The 19,773-nt window shown below is 41.0% G+C and overlaps 3 protein-coding genes across 4 annotated transcripts; 2 read left to right on the top strand and 1 right to left on the bottom strand.

Annotated features, from left to right (window-relative positions):
* Positions 1–1,263: 1,263 nt before the first annotated feature.
* si:ch211-237i5.4 (insulin-like growth factor-binding protein complex acid labile subunit) lies at positions 1,264–6,425 on the top strand. 2 transcript variants are annotated; one of them, XM_058050339.1, is made up of 6 exons: positions 1,264–1,388; positions 2,662–3,053; positions 3,123–3,268; positions 4,406–4,574; positions 4,678–4,840; positions 5,411–6,424. In XM_058050339.1, the coding sequence occupies exons 2-6, from the start codon at positions 2,760–2,762 to the stop codon at positions 5,716–5,718; spliced, it is 1,080 nt and encodes a 359-aa protein (XP_057906322.1). In that variant the 5' UTR covers positions 1,264–1,388; positions 2,662–2,759; the 3' UTR covers positions 5,719–6,424. The 2 variants fall into 2 exon arrangements, with proteins under 2 accessions (XP_057906322.1, XP_057906323.1); XM_058050340.1 differs by having other exon boundaries at positions 1,281–2,349; positions 5,411–6,425.
* Positions 6,426–7,431: 1,006 nt separating this feature from the next.
* hao1 (hydroxyacid oxidase (glycolate oxidase) 1) lies at positions 7,432–12,540 on the top strand. The gene is made up of 8 exons (XM_058049966.1): positions 7,432–7,624; positions 9,267–9,418; positions 9,598–9,868; positions 9,945–10,117; positions 10,194–10,285; positions 10,530–10,688; positions 10,957–11,026; positions 11,110–12,540. Exons 1-8 carry the CDS (start codon positions 7,482–7,484, stop codon positions 11,175–11,177), a joined length of 1,128 nt encoding a protein of 375 aa, XP_057905949.1. The 5' UTR covers positions 7,432–7,481; the 3' UTR covers positions 11,178–12,540.
* Positions 12,541–12,595: 55 nt separating this feature from the next.
* Positions 12,596–19,201, bottom strand: lin7b (lin-7 homolog B (C. elegans)). Its single transcript, XM_058049967.1, has 6 exons — positions 18,938–19,201; positions 18,124–18,242; positions 17,812–17,883; positions 17,012–17,221; positions 15,006–15,169; positions 12,596–13,998 (listed from the first exon to the last, which is right to left on the bottom strand). Exons 1-6 carry the CDS (start codon positions 19,011–19,013, stop codon positions 13,977–13,979), a joined length of 663 nt encoding a protein of 220 aa, XP_057905950.1. The 5' UTR covers positions 19,014–19,201; the 3' UTR covers positions 12,596–13,976.
* Between the last annotated feature and the right edge of the window lie 572 nt (positions 19,202–19,773).

The following is a 19,773-nucleotide window of genomic DNA, read 5'->3' on the forward strand; positions in this document are numbered from 1 at the left end:
AAAAAGTGTTTTCCTGATTTATTACTTTATTACATTACTTTATTACTTTGTTTGTCACACTTAACTGTTTCATATCATCAAACAAATTTTAACATTAGTCGATGACAACACAACTGAACATAAAATGTTGTTTTTAAATAAAAGTTTTCATTATTAAGGGGAAAAAACAACTGCAATCAAGTGTTGGTACCCACTCATCTTTGCAGAATTGTTGTCATTCAGCCACATTGGAGGGTTTTCCAGCATGAAGCGCCTTTTTAAGGTCATGCCACAGCATCTCAATAGGATTCAGGTCAGGACTTTAACTACGCCACTCCAAAGTCTTCATATTCAAAGGTGGACTTGCTGGTGTGTTTTGGATCATTGTCCTGCTGCAGAACCCAAGTTAGTTTCAGCTTGAGGTCACCAACAGATGGCTGGACATTCTAATTCAGGACTTTTTGGTAGACAGCAGAATCCATGGTTTAGTGCAGCAAGTCTTCCACGTCGTGAAGCAGCAAAACAGGCCCAGACCATCATACTACCACTACTATATTTTACTGTTGATGATGCTCTTTTTCTAAAGTGTTGCATTACTTTTACATTACTCTTGGATGAGTAGCTGCTGCGATCTTGGGGTCTTTGGTTGGCTGACCAATCCTGGGATGTTTCACCACTGTTTATGGATAATGGCTCTCACTGTGGTTGGCTGGAGCCCCAGAGCTTTAGAAATGACTTTCTAACTTTTTACAGACTGACAGATTCATCTCAGTTACGTTATGTTTCAGCAGGGGGACAATCACTTTTTATACACAGGGCCTGCATTTTTTTACATGCAGAAAATAAGAAATCAGGAAGGGGGCAAACACTTTTTCACACCACTGTATCAGTGGTTGGTGATACACGTGATAAAGCAAAATAATCAAAAGCAAAAACTGCCTTTGGCTCTCGTATTGCATTTTGCATTTCATAATAATCACCATCAATAAAGCTGGAACCGGGAGAGGCGGCCACACAACAAAATAGTAATATGAAAATGTTTGGTTAGGTAGACCCCATTGGATTGAGCATTAGAAGTCTTTATATAATACAGTACAAGAGTCAGAGAAACAGATGGATGAAGAGACACCAGAGCAGTATTAAGAGAAAATGTGAGGGGGTGGTGTGGGGTCATAGAGACAGAGGGCTGATGAAAACATCAGAGATGCCAGTTTAGTGGATGAGAGGAAACATTTGGTGATTGGAAAGGATTATAGGATTACTGACACAGCTGACTGACTGCACCAAGTCTCACATTATCATCATCACATTCATTTCTCTCCTTGGAAGGCATCACTGTCTGTTTTTGTCTCGCTGTCATGAACTCTGGAACCTTTTCTGCACCAAAGCAGGCTCCTTCGGGAGCAAAGGTGAGTGAGAGTTGGGGAAAATGGAAGAAAGCCTGCTGAAGTGTTTACTCGGTTGTGATTGAGCTTGTTGTGTCCTCTCAAAAGGACACATGTACGTCTGAAATTAATAGTGTCTAATATCATTTGTCCTGAATTATCATTATGAACGAATACCACGGTGTCTGGCATCATTTTCCCTGAATTCACGAATATATAACTATAGCAAAGCATACCCATTTTCAAGTGAATACCCACATTGTTACGTGTTGTTCTGTTTATTTTCTGGTTTGCGCTGTGACTAAGACTCTGACTGTTTGATGACCATCTGTCCGCTTGCACCGTGGTGTCAAGCTAGTTGTCGGTTTTTACCTGCAAATGTGAGAAGCACCTTGAGGTGCCTCTAACGATGCAGAGTTATAATGCCATATAGTGCACGCAGTTGCAATGACAAGCCCTTCAGACAGTCCTATTATAATGTGATTGTGAGTGAGGGTGAACAAATCCAAATCTTAAAATGTGCAAATGTGTATGTGGTGATCCAAATTTAACTGTGGTGGGCCGCCACAAATGAATGAATGGGAAGACCTGGATTATGCGTTACATGTTTTCTTTACACTCTTGAAAGATAAAGGTAATGTCGCATTTCAGAAAAAGAACATCATACCAACAGTAAAATATGGTGGTGGTAGTGTGATGGTCTGGGGCTGTTTTGCTGCTTCAGGACCTGGAAGAATTGCTGTGATAAATGGAACTATGAATTCTGCTGTCCTGAAAGAGAATGTCTTCTGAATGGCTGAAGAAAAACCAGATGAAGACTTTGGAGTGGCCTAGTCAAAGTCCTGACCTGAATCCTATTGAGATGCTGTGGCATGACCTTAAAAAGGCGCTTCATGCTGGAAAACCCTCCAATGTGGCTGAATGACAGCAATTCCGCAAAGATGAACAGACCGAAATTCCTCCACAGCGCTGGACGAGACTCATTGCAAGTTATCGCAAATACTTGATTGCAGTTACAACCAGTTATTAGGTTTAAGGGGCAATAACTGTTTCACACAGGGTTTGGATTTCTTTCAGCAGAAACTGCATTTTGTGTGCGGTTGTGTTGCCATTGACTTATTGTTATTACTTTAATTTATTCAGTAATATGAAAAATTTTAGTGTGACAAACGTGCAAAAAAATTGATACTTTTTCACACAGCATGACTCTTAAGTGTGTTCCACTGCAGTCATTTCTATTTGTGCAAAATGGCCTGCATGTATCATATAATTCTAAAATAAAATTCTGTACTTCTAGGTGCCACAATGCTGACTTTGCAGAATGTAGCCACAGCTCCTCCACTCATCTGTACTTAAACTACTCATCTCAGAGGTTCCTGGTCCCTCCAAGGAAGCATGTTCTTTATCCTTGTTCTACTCCTTCTTACATTTTGTTCACCTCACCTTTTCCCCTCTGTGGCATGCTTGCGGTTATGCCCTCATCAGTGCCTTTGTTACGAACACACCGATCTGGTAGACTGTCACGGCCGTGGGCTCGACCACGTTCCCAGGGGGCTCCCCCACGGCACCTGGCTGCTTGAGGTAGGAGGAAACAACCTGAGTGAGATATGCACCAGGGCCTTCACTGGGCTGTGGTCCTTACGGGTTCTACTGCTGGCCAACAGTCAGATACAGGACATCCAGCCAGAGGTAGGCTTGGACAGAATATAGAAAGTGAAGTGACAAATGAGGAGTAACATTTTTAATGACTGCACCTAGGCGTTCTTCTCACTGTCCTACCTGGAGAAATTGGATCTCAGCTGGAACCAGATAACAAGTCTCCCTGCTGACTTCTCTACAAGTCTGTCTGCTCTCAGGGAGCTGCGACTGCAACACAACAACTTACATCATCTGTCTGCTTTCAGGTGCTCCTCATTACACTCAATCACCTCCTCTTTTCAGACTCAAAGTAGCGTATCATGATGTCTCATGACATCTCCTTTATTTCAGAACTACTTCTAATTGTTTAAATACTGTGCCACTCATGAGAAAACAATAGCTCTTTCTTTGGCAGAGCCAATCACAAACTATTAGTGCACTACAGGTCAGAGGTCAGCATATATACCAGTATGACTCACAGTGCCATCTTTCAAAGAACACTTTGCTAACAACACTAAATTTATCACACAGCAACTTAACACTCGAAAAGTGTACCTTATAAATGTACAGACATAAAAAAACATTTTAAAGTTTTCCCATAAAGCATTGCGTCTGAGCATTGCACTCGTTGGTGCGCTGCAATGACATCAGCCTCCCTCAAAGATGTCAAAGTTGAGTCACAACTGTGATGATACAGTATTTTTATATGGCATTATTTTAGATTTTTAAGAACCTTTAAAAGGTTAAAAGCTAAAAGGTTTCCTTGTTATATGCATGTACAGTAGCTTGGTAGTAGAAGTCAATGAGGGCATATGGTTGTGATGTATGTGGACTATACTGGAACTGACTTCAGCCTAAACCTTCAAGGCTTCGGAACAGGATCAAAGATCAAAGTCGCCTTCTCACCCATTCTTTTGCAACTAACAAAATGCACCCTTTTAAATTGTGCTGCTATAGGTTACAAAATCCTTTATCATCTATCGTCATCAATTGTTTCTGGTATTGATTGATGAGCTTGTAGTAAATAAATAATCATTTTCAGGAAGCAAAATGTAATGATTTCCTGCGGTACACTTGATGAGCTCTCACAGCACACTTAGTATATGACGTGGCACAGTGGTTGGGATTCACTGTGGAGGAGTGATGAGCACATGCTAAAGCAGGAATGATTGCATGTTAGTGGGATTGCGGGGGAAAAGTGGATGGTAATCACAGTAAAGCGTGATGAAGTAGTGGTAGCGTGCTCTGAAATGTGAAGCTGTTCAAGCACACAAGATTTGTTTTTATGAAGCTGCTGTCGTGTTTGTCACCTGGAGCTGTGCTTTCTTTATGCACGTTTCCATAGCAGACGTGTATTTATTTGTTGTATTTTTTTCTTTCCATTGCACCCATTTCTCCATCAGCTTTGAGTATCTGGACAACATTGAGAAACTGGATCTCAGTCATAACCATTTAGTGTCAGTAGGTCCCGGTGTGTTCAGGGGCCTCTCTAGACTCAGACAGCTTTACATGCACAACAACAGACTGGCTGTAGTGCACCAAGGGAGCCTGGATATGCTGCCTGCACTAGAGGTGAGCAAAATGATAGGATGATCTGTAGGGATTCCCTGTGATAAAACACCTTTCTTTCTGTCTGTCTGTCTGTGTGTGTGTGTGTGTGTGTGTGTGTGTATAGGTGCTCCAGCTGAGTCACAACAACATATCCCAGATAGACACAAATGCTCTGGCTTCTCTCTACAGCCTGGCCGTTCTCGTTCTGGAGGGAAACAACCTGCGACACTTGAAATTTAAAACCTTCATCAGTCTGCACACAACAGCTACACACATCCAGCTCGCAGGTTGCTTCTTGCATATTTTGTTGTTGTTCTTCATGATATTGTTATACATACGTACATTTCCCTACAGATAAACAAATAAACATACCTGTCGACCTTTTGCAATTGAAAATAAAAAGGGAATGTTTACAGTAAACAAGGAAAAATTAGGGAAATTCTGGTCTTTCCAAACAAAATTGTGTTATACTGTATGGTCTCTGTTTTAGTTTATCCAATAAGGTGATTTTAGGGTTCCCTTTTTCAGATAGAATAGCCAATAGCAGGGATGCTGGGCCCCATGGAAAAGACAGTAACGTTGGCTCTCCCTATTTATTTTTATCTACCTTTTGGGGTGGGTTGTCCTTTCCTCCCTATACCATGTCCTTGGCTACATGTGATTGGTATCAGCTGATCTCACTCATGGATGATCGGTATTGGAATCGGCAGCATGTCTCTGAGTGGACATCCCTATATTATAATATCCAGCTCTGTTAGATGTTACAGTGTAGTGATAGAAGGATTGGATGACAGACCTTCATTGTTGAACCCAGAATAACGTAAAGGTACACTTCCCTTCATTCATGTTCCTCTCAGGTAACCCTTGGAGCTGTGACTGTGACCTGCACCGCGTCTTCAGCAAGATCCTGCACGTTCGTCATCTCCACATCGATGACTACCGGAACGTGACCTGCCACGACCCACCGCAGCTGGCCGGGTCTTCGCTGGCTTGGGTAGACAGCCAGCTGTGCATTGCGGAGACCGCCACCGTACTTGTGATCACAGTCACCGTGCTGGTCACGGTGGTGGCGGCCGTGGTCATGGCGGAAAGGAACAGGAAGAGGAACCATGGCAAGAACTGGGATACTGAATCCCAAAATCAAAGCCAAAGTCCTCCATCATGAGAAGATGAAGACATGCTGTTGGAGAAAGAATAGTCACCATGTTTAGTGGATAGCCAGTCCTAAACCACTTGTATGTACCATGAGGCTTCATTTCATTCAATATTCAACATATCATTCAATACTCAATATTTTAGTTATTTATTTATTTAAGAAATATACCACCGCACCCCAGAAAACAGCTCTTTTAAGCCGGACTTGCTGTCGGAGTATGAACAGAAGAACAAGAAGTGAAATCGAAATGAAATTATAACTAGAACCGGGAGAGGCGATCCATTCAGATCGCTAATTGTATGAGATAGGTTCTCGTCTTGTTTTGTCTGAGGTTGAGAATAAAGAAAGCTACATTGTGAAATCCACCTTGCTCTCTGTCGGATGATGTGATGAAACAAAACTGATGTAAAAAGGAATGTTTGACTTTTTCCCACAGGCAGATATCAGTACGCAGATCAGATTAGACGTGTTTTTTAAGCTTTGTGTTCCCAGTATAGTGCATATTGTACACAGCATTACTGAGTGTATCCTGCAAGAGAGTCTTTTATGTGGTTTAGGATAAAAAGGTTTTAAGTATAAAGTGGAACAACAGGGATTAGAGAGGCGTGTCATGCTACAGTTAAAGTGCTCTTATCTACTGAGGACACAAAATCTTTCAACTCAACTGAGTTGTTATGTCTGTTGTTATGTCTGTGTGTAGTGTATGTGTACGTATTGTGTGACTATTATTGTAAAACGATATGTATATTTAAGAGAATTGTACATATGTTTGTCCAAAATAAGCATTTTCAAGCATAAGAAAGGCTATATGAACTCTTTCACGCTATCCAAGTGATCTCAAATACAAGTACTTTCAAAAGACACATGAAAAGACAATCATATGTATGTAGTAGGGATGCAAAACTCTTTGATAGACGATTCAATTAGGATCTTGATACACAGGTAAAAAATGATATATTATAAAAACAGAACGCTGCAAGTCCTGACCTCTAGAGGTCTAGAGGGCTCTAATGATGTTAAAACTAGGGATGTCCGATATTGGCTTTTCTGCTGAAAACCTATATGCCGATATTTTCCAACTCTCCCGATATCAGCTGATACCGATGCCGATATGTGTAACATGACATATCTCCAGTGGTGGAATGAACACATTTGTGTTGTACGCAACATTTTTTAAATAACGTTTTTTTCATTATCGGGAAAATAATCTGATACTGATATCGACCGATATCACCTTTTTACGCTGATATCAGACTGCTAATTATTGGTACCGATAATTATCGGACACCTCGAGTTAAAACCCATAAGGTCATAAACACTTTTTGATGCTATAAGTATGAAAATGTTCCATTTAATAATAAGGAATCCTACAAGGGATTACTGTACATGTTTGAACAGTCTGATAAAGTGTCACACCAAAAGCCTATATAATATCTTTGGCCACGGTTCAACGGTCACAGTCAACCATTTGTACTGTATAACCTGAGGACCGTTTATACTCCAGCACTGTCAGTAAGAATTTGATGGTCCATTCAGCTCCAAGTCATGAACACACATGTCTTTTTCGACAAAAGCATGTTCATTTTATAATAATAACCCACTACCTCCACCCTTTTTCCTGGTCATAGATTGATTGAGGAGATGAGTGTTTGGGGTCCTGCGGGTTAATAATTACATTGACTGTGTTTACCAGCTTGCCGTCTGTCTCTGTTTCCACCTCAGTGCTGCACTGACAAGTAAACTAAGCACAAGCAAGGTTTGGTGGCCAAGCAATGGCTGGGAATAGTGCCTGTGTGTGCGTGTCCGACTTTGAAGTGGAAGCCAAGAAGGTTCTTCCTAAAGCTGTCTATGACTACTACCGTTCTGGTGCTGAGGAGGAAACCACGCTGGCTGACAATGTTGCTGCATTCAAGAGGTACACAGCACACACCAATAGAAAGGTGAAAAGTATCATTTACATATTGTATTATATGTTCATTACAGATTATTAATCACATTTGCAACTATGACACAACATGATTATATATATTTGTATGCTTTCGCAGCAGCAAGTGAACATGAGGTTAGCACGTCTGTCTCATCCTCAGTTCAAATGTCTGTTGGAACATCTGTGTGGAATTTGCATGTTCTATCTGTGCTTGTATTATTCCGGCCCACCACAGTTAAATTCAGGGTGCCACAGAAATATTTAACGCCAGTGAAATATTACCTTGGGTGGCCTATGCTAAAAATATTCATGATAGGGTCATTATAGACTCTAAATCAGGGGTCGGCAACCTTTACTATGAAAAGAGCCATTTCACCCACTTGCCCACTAAAGAAAAATAGCCTGGAGCCGCAAAACGTTGTATGTTTAAAACAACATTGGAGGGAAAAAAAAAGACGAGTTGGAGTACTCTTGCTAGTACTGGAGATAAACTTTTGTTTTTAAATGAGCTCTAATTTATTTTTTAGAATCGTCAAATAACTCATTAATAATAATTAATAACTCAAATAACTCAAAGTATTACTCATTTCCCTTCATGTTAACCTGTCAGAGAGAACTAGATAGCATCCTGTCTGCTCATTCAGTCACCAGTCAGAACTCAGTCAGGATGCATTCATGGTCTCACACAAAGTTGGATTTTTGTAAACTCATAACAAAGACGTGCATTTTCACCACACGGGTGCTAAAAAATATTCAAGCATTGCAAAGGGAGCCGGAACAAAGAGGCTGGAGAGCCACATGCGGCTCTGGAGCCGCGGGTTGCTGACCCCTGCTCTAAATTGTCCATAGGTGTGCATGATTGTGTTTGATGGGTGACCAGTCCAGGTTGTCTCACCTAGACACAGCAGGAATAGGTTCCAGCTCAACACAACCCCAATGAGGAAAAGCAGTTAGGTTGTCCGTCATTTATAGCTGTTAATTAGTTTTCACAATATTGTATTCAATGTTAATAAATCAAATATTTTCATAGTTAGACCATAGAAAACATGATTTTTTTAACATTAGGGCTCTGTAGACACAAAATAACACACATTATTATTATTCATTATTTACATCACATTGCGAGACTCTTATACTACAGGGACGAGCTAACAAGCTATCGAGCAGAACCACTTAGCCTAAAATGTATTTCTTTTAAAGTTAAGATGCAAAAAACGTACCACTTCCACACAGAATGGGAGGCTAACTTTTTTTTCACTCTTGTCACACAAACATGCCATGGCTAACTTCATCTTTTATTAAGAGATATCAGGGCTGATATGCCACATATGGACAGGATCAAACAAATGTGCTCACTGGGCCAATGGGCAAATAAACATGTGTACATAGACTATAATATAGTATATATTAATCTTAGTCTCTTATCACGTCTCCATTGGTTAGACAAACAGTGGTGCAAACACAATCATATAAGTGTGATGCAGAACACTCAAAACTAAAGACTGAAAAGCCTGCTGCTATAATTAAGGATATTCACTATGTCATCATTTTTAGTATAAATCTGTTAACAAGTAAATACAGGGCCAGTAGTGTTGGATGTTGGGTGTGTCACCTTTTGACTGTACTGTAGGTGGCGCCTCATCCCTCGGGTGTTGAGGGATGTGTCCTCTGTGGACCTGAGCTTGTCTGTGCTGGGCCAGCAGCTCAGCATGCCGCTGTGTGTGGCAGCCACAGCCATGCAGAGGATGGCGCATCCTGATGGAGAGACAGCGACGGCAAGAGGTATGCACACAAGAGGTGACGAAGGTGATCAGGTGGAGGCTTGGCCTCCGAAACCTAATAACTAAACCTAATAGCTGGCAGTTGTTGCTGCTAATAATACTTTTTCACACCACGCTTGTGCTTACTGATACTGCGACAAGATGAATTGTTAGCAGTAATTCGGTCATTTGCCTACCCAGCCTGTCAAGCAATGGGGACGGGGATGATGGTGAGCTCATGGGCCACCTCCAGTATAGAGGAAGTGATGTCAGCGATGACGACTTCTCCTGGTGCTGAGGGCGTCCTATGGCTGCAGCTCTACATTTACAAGGACCGGGAGATCACTCTCTCGCTGGTCCGCCGGGCGGAGGAGGCAGGCTATAAGGCCATCTTTGTTACCGTGGATACGCCGTACTTGGGGAGGAGACTGGCTGACATGCGGAACTGCTTTAAACTGCCTTCACATCTCAGGTACCTTAGGACTTCAATGAGTTACCATGCTGAAAAACTTTGTTTACATACCTGTGTGTGTGTGTGTGTGTTCCAGATTGTCCAACTTCTCCACAGACTCCTTGGCTTTCTCTGAGAGTGACTATGGCAGTGACAGTGGTTTGGCTGTATACGTTGCAAAAGCAATAGATCCCACTTTGTCCTGGGATGACATTAACTGGCTCAAGAAACACACACACCTACCTGTCATTGTGAAAGGAATCATCAATGGTGCGCATGCACAATGACAATAATCACACAATGATGGATACATACAACGTGTGTGTATTTACGTATGTGTGTTCAGGGGAGGATGCTGCCCTGGCAGTGAAGCATGGTGTCGATGGCATCTTGGTGTCCAATCATGGAGCACGACAGCTGGATGGGGTTCCTGCCACGGTGTGTGTCTAACTTGCGTAACTCTAAGTTACGATGAAATGGACTGTAGTCATGTGATTTCTCCCACCCAATCAGCAAAGAAAGGGTAGGCCTATAATAAGGTTCATAATACCGTAGATGTACTGTAGATTGGGGGGTCAAAGGTTGGGATGAGAGTTAGAGTTAGGTTTAAGGATTAATCTATTCTGATTATTTATCACTATGTTCTGATTACTATTGATACACCTTATGAATGTGTGTGTAGCTGGATGTGTTGGAGGAGGTCGTGGGAGCAGTGGAAGGACGCTGTGACGTCTACCTGGATGGAGGCGTGAGGCGAGGGACAGACATCATCAAAGCGCTGGCTTTGGGAGCAAAGGCGGTTTTCATTGGCCGGCCTGTGCTGTGGGGCCTCGCCTGTGGGGTGAGGAACGGATTACTGAATGAGATATCTACAAATCATCATCATCACAAGCTATTTGCTATTGCACATTGGTATTCTTTTTCTTCACTACTTAAAAATGGTAAAATAACATGTCAAGCGCAGGAAGACTGAGACATGGAAGCGGTTTGAAATGAACTATTATTACCCTGTGTAAAAAAAAAAAGCATTTGCACCAAGTGAAAGTCATTGAAAATCATTGATGGTCCATAATGACTGTAAACAACTTTCACATTTTTCATGCATGCAGGGCGAACAAGGTGTTATTAAGGTTCTGCAACTTCTCAAAGATGAGCTCACACTCGCTATGGCCTTAGCAGGTAATAACAGTCAAATACATAAACTGTGTACATTTATAAATTAAACAAATGATGCATCACTAACCGTGTGTTTGTGTGTGCAGGTTGTCGTTCCTTGTCCGAGGTGAGCAGGTCTCTGGTCAGGGGTGGGAAGGTCACATCCAGAATATAACATGGAAAACCTTGTATTCAAAGTGGAATAACTGTAAAGTGCCTTAATGATGCCATCTGCATGTTTACTGTTTCCTACATGAGTACAATTCCCACATGTGATTGTATGTTATAGTTATTTCTGATATTGACATAATTGTCTTAATCAAACATAATTTAAGATAACTCTATTAAACTTCTCGACCTGTGGTTATATATTTATTTTTCATATACGTATATAATGTATATATGTTTTGAGCAAATTGGTGCGGTAAGATAGCTACACTTTCTGTAATGTGTGATGTATTCCAATGTACCGTGTATGCATGTTCAAATCAAAGGCATCTATTAGGGTGCATCAAATTTGAATGGGAAATTTTAAATTCATAATATCAATTTGGCTGGCATTCCATTTTTTTATAATGAACATAAAAATGTCTTTTGCAAAGTTTTGAGGAAATCCATTGAGATTTAGGGGTGCCACCTCATATAATCTTTTGTAAAATTTCAGAAAATGTGCAATTTCTAGTCTAATAGCCAAAAAGTTGACCTGGAAAAGTTGAGTACAATAAACTTCTATACAGCATCATTTTCTATAGGGTAATCAAAGGGGGCCCAGACCAAAGACCAAGCTGCGACTGCTAGTCTGAAAGGAACTAGTTGTTGAGGGCAGCATCTGAGGAGAACTGGTGGGTTGTGCTGCACAGTGCCTAAAATAATAAATGGACAAGTGTATATCAGATTATGTAGGACTACAGTACTACTCAATAAATATGAAGCATCAGCAATACTGTCTATTCTATATTACTGTTGTTGATGTTATGCTTGCTCAGCTATTAGCTAACTGTCATTAGCAAACTGTAGCTAGCTAATGTTAGCTACAGTAGAGGCAATGAACACTAAATACCTATAAATATGACTACAAATCATTCAAATTACAAAGACAAAACCACAAATTTGCTAGTAATATGTAATAGGAGTATAAATACCAACAAAAACATAAAGATCACCTCAGATCTCCATGGCAACCATTGAAGTGTTCAACACTTTATTCCACAAAAACAGATTTATGGTGGCACCCCTAAATAATCATGTATTGGAAAAATATTTTGTATGTGTTGTTTCGACATATATTGGAACACTTTTAGTACCCAGGCATATCAAAATTCAATAATTGTGTTTTTTGATGCACCCTAGCGTCTATTTACGTTAGTCTTTTCTAAATGTGTTCATTTTGACCTATGCAGATTGATAACCTAACACCATTTTATTAAATGAAACTACAACCTGTTTATGTTGACACCCCACATACTGTCTGACGGACGCTGACATAAATAGTTGTCAACATCATCTAAACTGAAACTTGCTATTGCTTACACATTTACTTGGGACTTTCGCCATGATTTTTATGAGAACAGTTTGAAGAGTTGGAAGAAGGGCAGCGTTTGACTTGGGAGTTTATTTCATGAGTAAACAACACTAATACATAAGAGAAAGTCTAAGGACTAATGTAGCGTTGGTTGAGTGTAGTTTGTCGTAATGCTCATGGTCAGCCCTCTATGGGGGGGTGGGACCTAGGTCACAGAAATGGTCTTGAAGGCTAAAGTGTCTAAAGTGTCTGTTTCCAAATACTTTCTCAAGACTACTCACAGCGTACCACATACTTATGCACAAGAATAGAAACACTAGGATGTAGTTCAAGGAAACCTGCACTTTTGGGGGGAATTTTGCCCATCACCCACAATTCTTACATCAAACATGAACACATATTTCTTTCCCTTTTCTGTGTGTTCTAAAAACAGAAAACGAGTAAGCATGAGGGAGCTAATAACGCACGAAATGGGACACACCTTTATTGGCTATAAAGCCCTCGAACAACATTTTAGCATTTTCAGGTACATTCATGATAACATGTAATTTGGATCATTTAAACACTGCAGGAACTTCTTTCCTAGGCGCTTTGATTTCACAAAGCCCATAGGAACCAATGTTACTTCCGTCCAACAGCAGCATAGAAAGAGTGTGTGTGATTGCTATTACTCATCATGGCCGACTTTGTGCTGACAACGATTAGCTTTGGACAAATCCTGACTATACGGAGGATGAGCTACAGGTTTTAATAGCTGAACTGGCAAGAAGAGAAAGTAGAACGTCGCAGCAGACAATCAGTGAGCGTGTCAAAACCGGCATGATTCGGTGGAATAAATGTGGAGCGTTTCTGCTGCACTACTTTACCAATAATTTGGTTGTCTGTTGTACAGATTGATGTCTTATCTCACTGATTTGGACTGAGCCCGTCAACTGTCGGCAGTGGCTTGAGGCATTGTGTTACTCTAACAGTATCGCTGTAGCTTGGTTAATGTACACGCCAGTTATGTAATTTTTTTTTTTTTTTTTAGGGCTTTATAGTCCAATGACGTGCATTGTTTGCTCCCTCATGCAAACTTGTTTTCTCTATTTAGAACGCACAGAAAAAGGAAATAAGGGTTGTGGAAGATAGGCAAAATTCCAAAAAAAGTGCAGTTTTGCTTTAAGTATCATATACTGTATATCTATGTAAGACCTTGCCCTTCTGTGGTTTGGACACTGGAGAAGATTTCACACCACAGGATTGGACCCTACACGCACCTCTGTACGATTCTAAGAAATAGGGAGAAGGGGGACAGGAACAAAGCCAAACTGCAGTGTTTTGGCTTCTTTTCAGGTAGCAGGCGTTAGTAGGCTACTTTGGTTTTCTACTTCTCATCGATGGACATGCCTCCAACAGGGACACAAGCATCAGGTAGGATGGATAATGATGTGGACAAAGGCGTTGGCTCCATTAGCCCCTGGACTCCAGAGAACTGTAGGAAGACACAAACAGAATGAGTCATGATGTCGTAGAGATGACACGATACACTCTGCTCATGATATGAGATATTTTAATATTACTTTAAAGAAAACTACAATGGCAAAACACAGGACATTTATGTTCATATGTCATTATTTGAAGACAAATGTAAAATAGATTGCAGTAGAGTATGTTGACACTCAAAGAACTACAGTTCTCATCATGCTTAGATGCTACTATTATATGTCTATGCAGCAATCACGTTTTGATCTGACAAATCTTAACTAGCATTGATCTAATGCAGAATGCTACAGCTTCTGCTTGGAAATTAACACGGCGGCAGCTGTGCAATGAAACAAACAGCCACATGTCACAGTGACCATGGACAAGTGAGTAACACCAACCGGGTGAGGAATACCGACCTGAATAGTTAATATTTGTCGTCTGATCTCTCCTATATATGTATTTGGGTATTTGGTATGGATGTAATCATTCTAAACAACAAAATTTGTGAATGTCCCGAACAAATATAGGACAGAAAGCCTTTAAATGTGAAACACCTCACAAACTGGGTTCTGTTCCAACATTCACTCATTCAATCATTTTCTACCGCTTATCCTCACGAGGGTCGCGGGTGTGCTGGAGCTGGCATATAGACGAACAACCATTCAAAACTATAGACAATTTGGAGTGGCCAATTAACCTAGCACGTTTTTGGAATGTGGGAGGAAACCTAAGGACCAGGAGAAAACCCACGCATGCACGGGGAGAACATGCAAACTCCACACAGAGATGGCCGAGGGTGGAATTGAACTCTGGTCTCCTAGCTGTGAGGCCTGCGTGCTCACCACTCGGCTGCCTTGCAGCCCTGTTCCAACATAATTTGCAGATTTATTATACAACATGACTTTTTATAGACTGTGTAACATGTGACATAAATGCTCTTGATGATCAGACAATAAACTGCAGAGAAAACGTATCAGGTGAGGGGCATCCATTATTATAATGATATTGTCTCACGAGTAGCTTGTGTGCTGCTGTCGTCTCCGGGCCGTCCTCATCTTCTCAAAGCGAGCCTCCATTTCCTCGAGGACCTTGGGAGTGTAGCGCACCACCAACTTGACAGAGCCCTGCGCAGCCTTCAGCAGCTCCACAGCCTTCTCATGGTGCTCGCCCTCCACACTCTGCAGAGCCACAAACATCTTGTTGACATACGCTTGTAATGACCCAAAGAATATATTCATGGAATCTCTTCAGCTTGGTCCCGTCCATGTCCACCAAATCTTCAAGTCCTGGCCCACGGTGTTCTTATGAAGACTAAAACGGTTCATTTGTGTTGACATGTCTTGTAGTATTGTTAACTTTATCATTATCACTAAGTGTGAAAAGGCAACAGCAACTTCACTACTGTCTAGTAGTAACACTGAATTAAAAAACGCACACAGTGACTTCCTGTTCAGTGCAAAGTAAGCCTCACAATGAAATACAGCAGAAAACAAAGTCAACAAACTACCGTAGGTAGTTCAGAAATTCAGAAGTAATTGTACAATATGAAATATTTATGCAAGCGTACAGTAATGTCATGATTGGGCAGCCTTTGTAACTGATAACACTACATAACTAAGATATTCCAAACCGAAATTGCATCTTTTAGGTTGAATTTGTTGGTGATTTGATTATTGTGCTGTTTCTACTAGCCCAAATTTCACTAAACGCTTCTCAAATATACTCAGAGACAAGGTTTCTGATGCATTATCTCTTATGCTTTAGTAGCCATATGCAATGTATGTATTTGTTCTGCACATGGTATCCGGCATATTTACATCTCTGTCAATATAAATTTAAATATGAAATGTTCACTGAGTGTCGCATACGCATACTTATAGGTTATCACATGGTTTGTCTGGTATCAGGCCAGGTCTCGGGACTGATACTGGCACACGGGGGCATGATACTGGGCCTGATACCAGACAAACCATGTTTATTATCACATACTATTTAATCATGAGCTTATTATCACGTACTATTTAATCAAAAGACCATTTTGTTTCCAGAAAATTTTCAGTTTATTACATGTATTTGGCATTCAACATGTCACGGCTGTGTCTGAACTGTTCGCCTTCAAGGAAGTTTAGCTTTCGTTTTTCCATCATGTAACGTGCCAGAGAGTTGAATTTTGATTTGAGAGAATCAGGCTCATATTCATCCCCATTTTCTTTTCTGATTGATAAAATAAACATAGACACGTATTTGTCTAACTCAGGCCTAGGAATACTTTCTACCAGTCTTCGTTCGTTCTTGCAGTTGATGAGCCATTCAGAAAAAAGCTTGAGGTCGCCCTTGGTTTTCCGACTTGTATTTGCATTTTTAGTTTTTTCGATCATTTCAAGAGTGTCCTCCTCATTAATGGTGATAAAACGTTCCATTTCTAATATTCTGTTTGCTATTTGCCCTATTTGTCTTTCGCCGAGAGTGTCAACCGCTGACATGTTGACAGAGCACAGACGGCAGCAAAACAAACGCTGTGTGTTCACGCTCGTGCGCTGTTCTCTGGTTGTTTCACAGGCACGATACCAGAGCAGCGCGCTCTGAGTGGACAACTGGACATGGTTAAACTCTATATTTTATCAGTATCACTGCCCTGGGCTTTGACACAGTATCATTTCAGCCTTTTCCCGTATCATTCATGGGCGGTTTCTAGGGTACAGGGCCAATTAATACTGTAGTATGTGATAATGGACATGGTTAAACTCTATATAAATTTTCAGTATCACTGCCCTGGGCTTTGGCACAGTATCATTTTGGCCTTTTCTCAATCATTCGTGGGCGGTTTCTAGGGTATAGGGCCAATTAATGCTATGTATGTGATAATGTAACTATATACTATCTATACTGAAATTGAAATAAATCTTGTGCCCATATAATGTGTAACTATATACTGTACATCCTACCTGCCTGTAATAACAGTGCACTTTGTAGTGCTCCCTACAAGAAAAGATGACCTGATATTCTAAGATGTTTCCTACCACTCCATTGACGGACAGTAGCTGGTCTCCTCTCTTCAGCCCCCCCTGGCGATCAGCCACGCCGGCAGGTATCACTCTGGAAATGTAGATGGGGGAGTTCTGTTCTTTGCCCCCCATTATATTGAAGCCCAGCCCCTCTTCTGTCTTGGGCAGCTCCACCACCCGTGGGTGGGCGTGGCCCTCGCTGGCTGCAAAGGCCGCCACTGTGGCCTGATCAGGAAGCACAACGTGATCACATTAAATAATTTAAAAAATTATTTCTCATGATTTAATGGCAATAACAGCAATGTGAGACATTGCTGATAGTTCCACTGTATTTTGGTAGCACATCGTAACTCAGTGCTTCTTGTGTATTCGTCTATTTGTGGTGGCTCTCCATGAATAATTTTAGACTGCCACAGATAGATTTGGCGTTACCTTAAGTTTTCTTGGGTTTTTTTGTAAGATGTGGCCCGACCGGTTTGCCCTGACTCCGATACAGGAGTTTTTTCAAATCTCTGCACTGACCAGAGTTTTCCGTCATGGCCACACCCACCCCCGAAACCAACACCAGAGATATATTACAGTCCTGTGGGAAAAACTCATAACTACAATGTCAATGTTATATTGTGCTTTTTCCTAGAGGCAAACTATGACTTGTGGAAAGGTACAGTTAGTTCAATAGAAAGTCGTGCTGTTAAAGCAGGTATTGTTTAGAACTTTGTGTCAAAGGCTATCAATACAGTATAAGGGAGGTAAATATACACATTAGGAAGTCCCCTTGTACAATACTGAACTTGTGTTTAGTTAGTATGTAATACCTTGGCTGTTGCCTGGGCTCGCACCTCTGGTCCGCCGACAATGTCCAGGGTGTCATACAGCTGCTCATATACCTAAGGTGCAACAGAGCATATTCAAAGTGTAGACACAATCATATACAAGCAATTAATATCACAATTATAGTCAAGATAAGGCACAAACAAAAGCAAAATTTGTTGCACCTTTCTTTACATTGTCACATGATTTGTGGCTTTCAATGACCGCCATTGCATGCCAGTGTGAAGTCCAACTATTTTTAAGCTATTTGCATTGACAAACTTGACGCTCTATATGGCTATGCACTACTTCCATACCTCTCTGATGGCGGCACAGAATTTGCTCTGCAGGACTCTTTGCAAGGCCTGAAGTTTGGGCGGAGGCAGCTCACCTCTGCGCTGCAACCTGTCCAACAACTCAATCACTCTGCACACATCTAACACACACACACACACACACACGCAAAGTGTGTGAGTGGCTTACAATAGCTTTGTCAGGAGCACCATGTTAACTGGTAATGATTTCTGAAAGGGATTTTTTTGTGTGTTGTCTATATTGTTACACATTTGATACTGTTGTATTGTATACAAACGCACTTGTATACAAAAGACATGGACACCTTACCTTGGTGTTACAGGTGGCAAAACAAATCAGTGTAATATCTAATAATATATTGTATGTCGTTAATAATGCATTCCTTTTGGGAATGGGGGCAGAAAATGTCCCCCCGAAGCACCTTGGCATTCCCTGCTCTAACTGATCTTGACTGGAGCACGCGACCGCTCACTACGGGTGACGTCACTCGTGAGTAACGGATTACTGTACACAAAGAAAATGACAGATGACTGTAAATGCCGTAGTATTACAACCCGGGTTAATTCCATGCACAGAGAATCACAACCACTGACCCCACCTTGTCCAATTTTAACATGGCGGATTGTGACGTCGCCATACTGTTAGAATATACACTGACAAAAATCTTAATGGTGAAAGGAACGTATCTGCGTATTACTTTGTCATAAACGGCGTTTTTGCTGCGTGTGATTAGCGACAGTAAAGCAAATATTAAAATATAATAAAGATTCCCTAGATGAAGCCATGACGAATGTACTATAAAATCACGTACAGTACCTCTTTCTAGGCAGAGCGGCTCCGCCATGGCCGCCATGTCTGCCTCCTTGGCTGGATGGTAGTAAGAGGACATCATTCTCAGCTCCCATCCGCTGATTCCCGCCTGTGCCTTTTCTTCACAGCATCGCCAGATGCATGGCGAGGGAGGTCGTAAGAAGACAGAATAGTGGAGGACGATCAGCGGTACGCGGACACAGTAGGCGTCTTCCAAGCGAGGGCGGGGAAATGAATGAAATAAACGGCAATTGAGTAGGTGACAGGTGACGTAAACTGGAGTGATGACGTACAAGCGACGTAAATACAAACAGTGCTATTACGGCAGCCCATTTGGTGATACACCACTTTCAAACGGAAATTTCAAAGTTTACTGGTTAAATACAATGGAAGCTACATTTGTGTAGTTTAATACGTTTTTAATTGTACTTTAAACATCTAAATTAGAAGATGAAGAATACCGGTCATGTAAAAACTATAGTATAGCCTTCTATTGTATTATTAATACTCGCTTTAATAATGCTCAATTATATTGCTAATATTCATCTTACAAGTCGATTAAAAAATCGTTGCTCTGTGCTTTATTTGGACTGTCATGTATTTAATTCTGAAAATATAAAAGAAAATCATACACCGAGCTTAAATTTTTAGTAAAACATGAATATCTATACTTGTCCCTTGATAACGAACTGGTACGTATATTTGCAGTACTGTCCTGTATTTGTATTTTGCATTGGGAGGGAGCGAGGAACAATACGCCTCCACATCCAACAGAGGGTGCTAAACATACTTATCACAACTATTTTGAAGTAGTCACTAAATCAATGCAGTCAATATTTTGA

Source organism: Doryrhamphus excisus, chromosome 15, assembly GCF_030265055.1.
Source record: "Doryrhamphus excisus isolate RoL2022-K1 chromosome 15, RoL_Dexc_1.0, whole genome shotgun sequence".
Classification (NCBI taxonomy): domain Eukaryota; kingdom Metazoa; phylum Chordata; class Actinopteri; order Syngnathiformes; family Syngnathidae; genus Doryrhamphus; species Doryrhamphus excisus.

Bases quoted from the DNA above. Each gene is read 5' to 3' on its own strand.
- si:ch211-237i5.4 (XM_058050339.1), top strand. From the start codon at position 2,760: ATGTTCTTTATCCTTGTTCTACTCCTTCTTACATTTTGTTCACCTCAC. The intron at 3,269-4,405 runs GTGCTCCTCATT...TTTCTCCATCAG, and splicing joins CATCATCTGTCTGCTTTCAG to CTTTGAGTATCTGGACAACA. The intron at 4,841-5,410 runs GTTGCTTCTTGC...TGTTCCTCTCAG, and splicing joins TACACACATCCAGCTCGCAG to GTAACCCTTGGAGCTGTGAC.
- hao1 (XM_058049966.1), top strand. From the start codon at position 7,482: ATGGCTGGGAATAGTGCCTGTGTGTGCGTGTCCGACTTTGAAGTGGAA. The intron at 7,625-9,266 runs GTACACAGCACA...ACTGTACTGTAG, and splicing joins AATGTTGCTGCATTCAAGAG to GTGGCGCCTCATCCCTCGGG. The intron at 9,419-9,597 runs GTATGCACACAA...TTGCCTACCCAG, and splicing joins AGAGACAGCGACGGCAAGAG to CCTGTCAAGCAATGGGGACG.
- lin7b (XM_058049967.1), bottom strand. From the start codon at position 19,013: ATGATGTCCTCTTACTACCATCCAGCCAAGGAGGCAGACATGGCGGCC. The intron at 18,243-18,937 runs GTACTGTACGTG...TGTGTGTGTTAG, and splicing joins GCCGCTCTGCCTAGAAAGAG to ATGTGTGCAGAGTGATTGAG. The intron at 17,222-17,811 runs GTATTACATACT...CTTCCTGATCAG, and splicing joins GAGCCCAGGCAACAGCCAAG to GCCACAGTGGCGGCCTTTGC.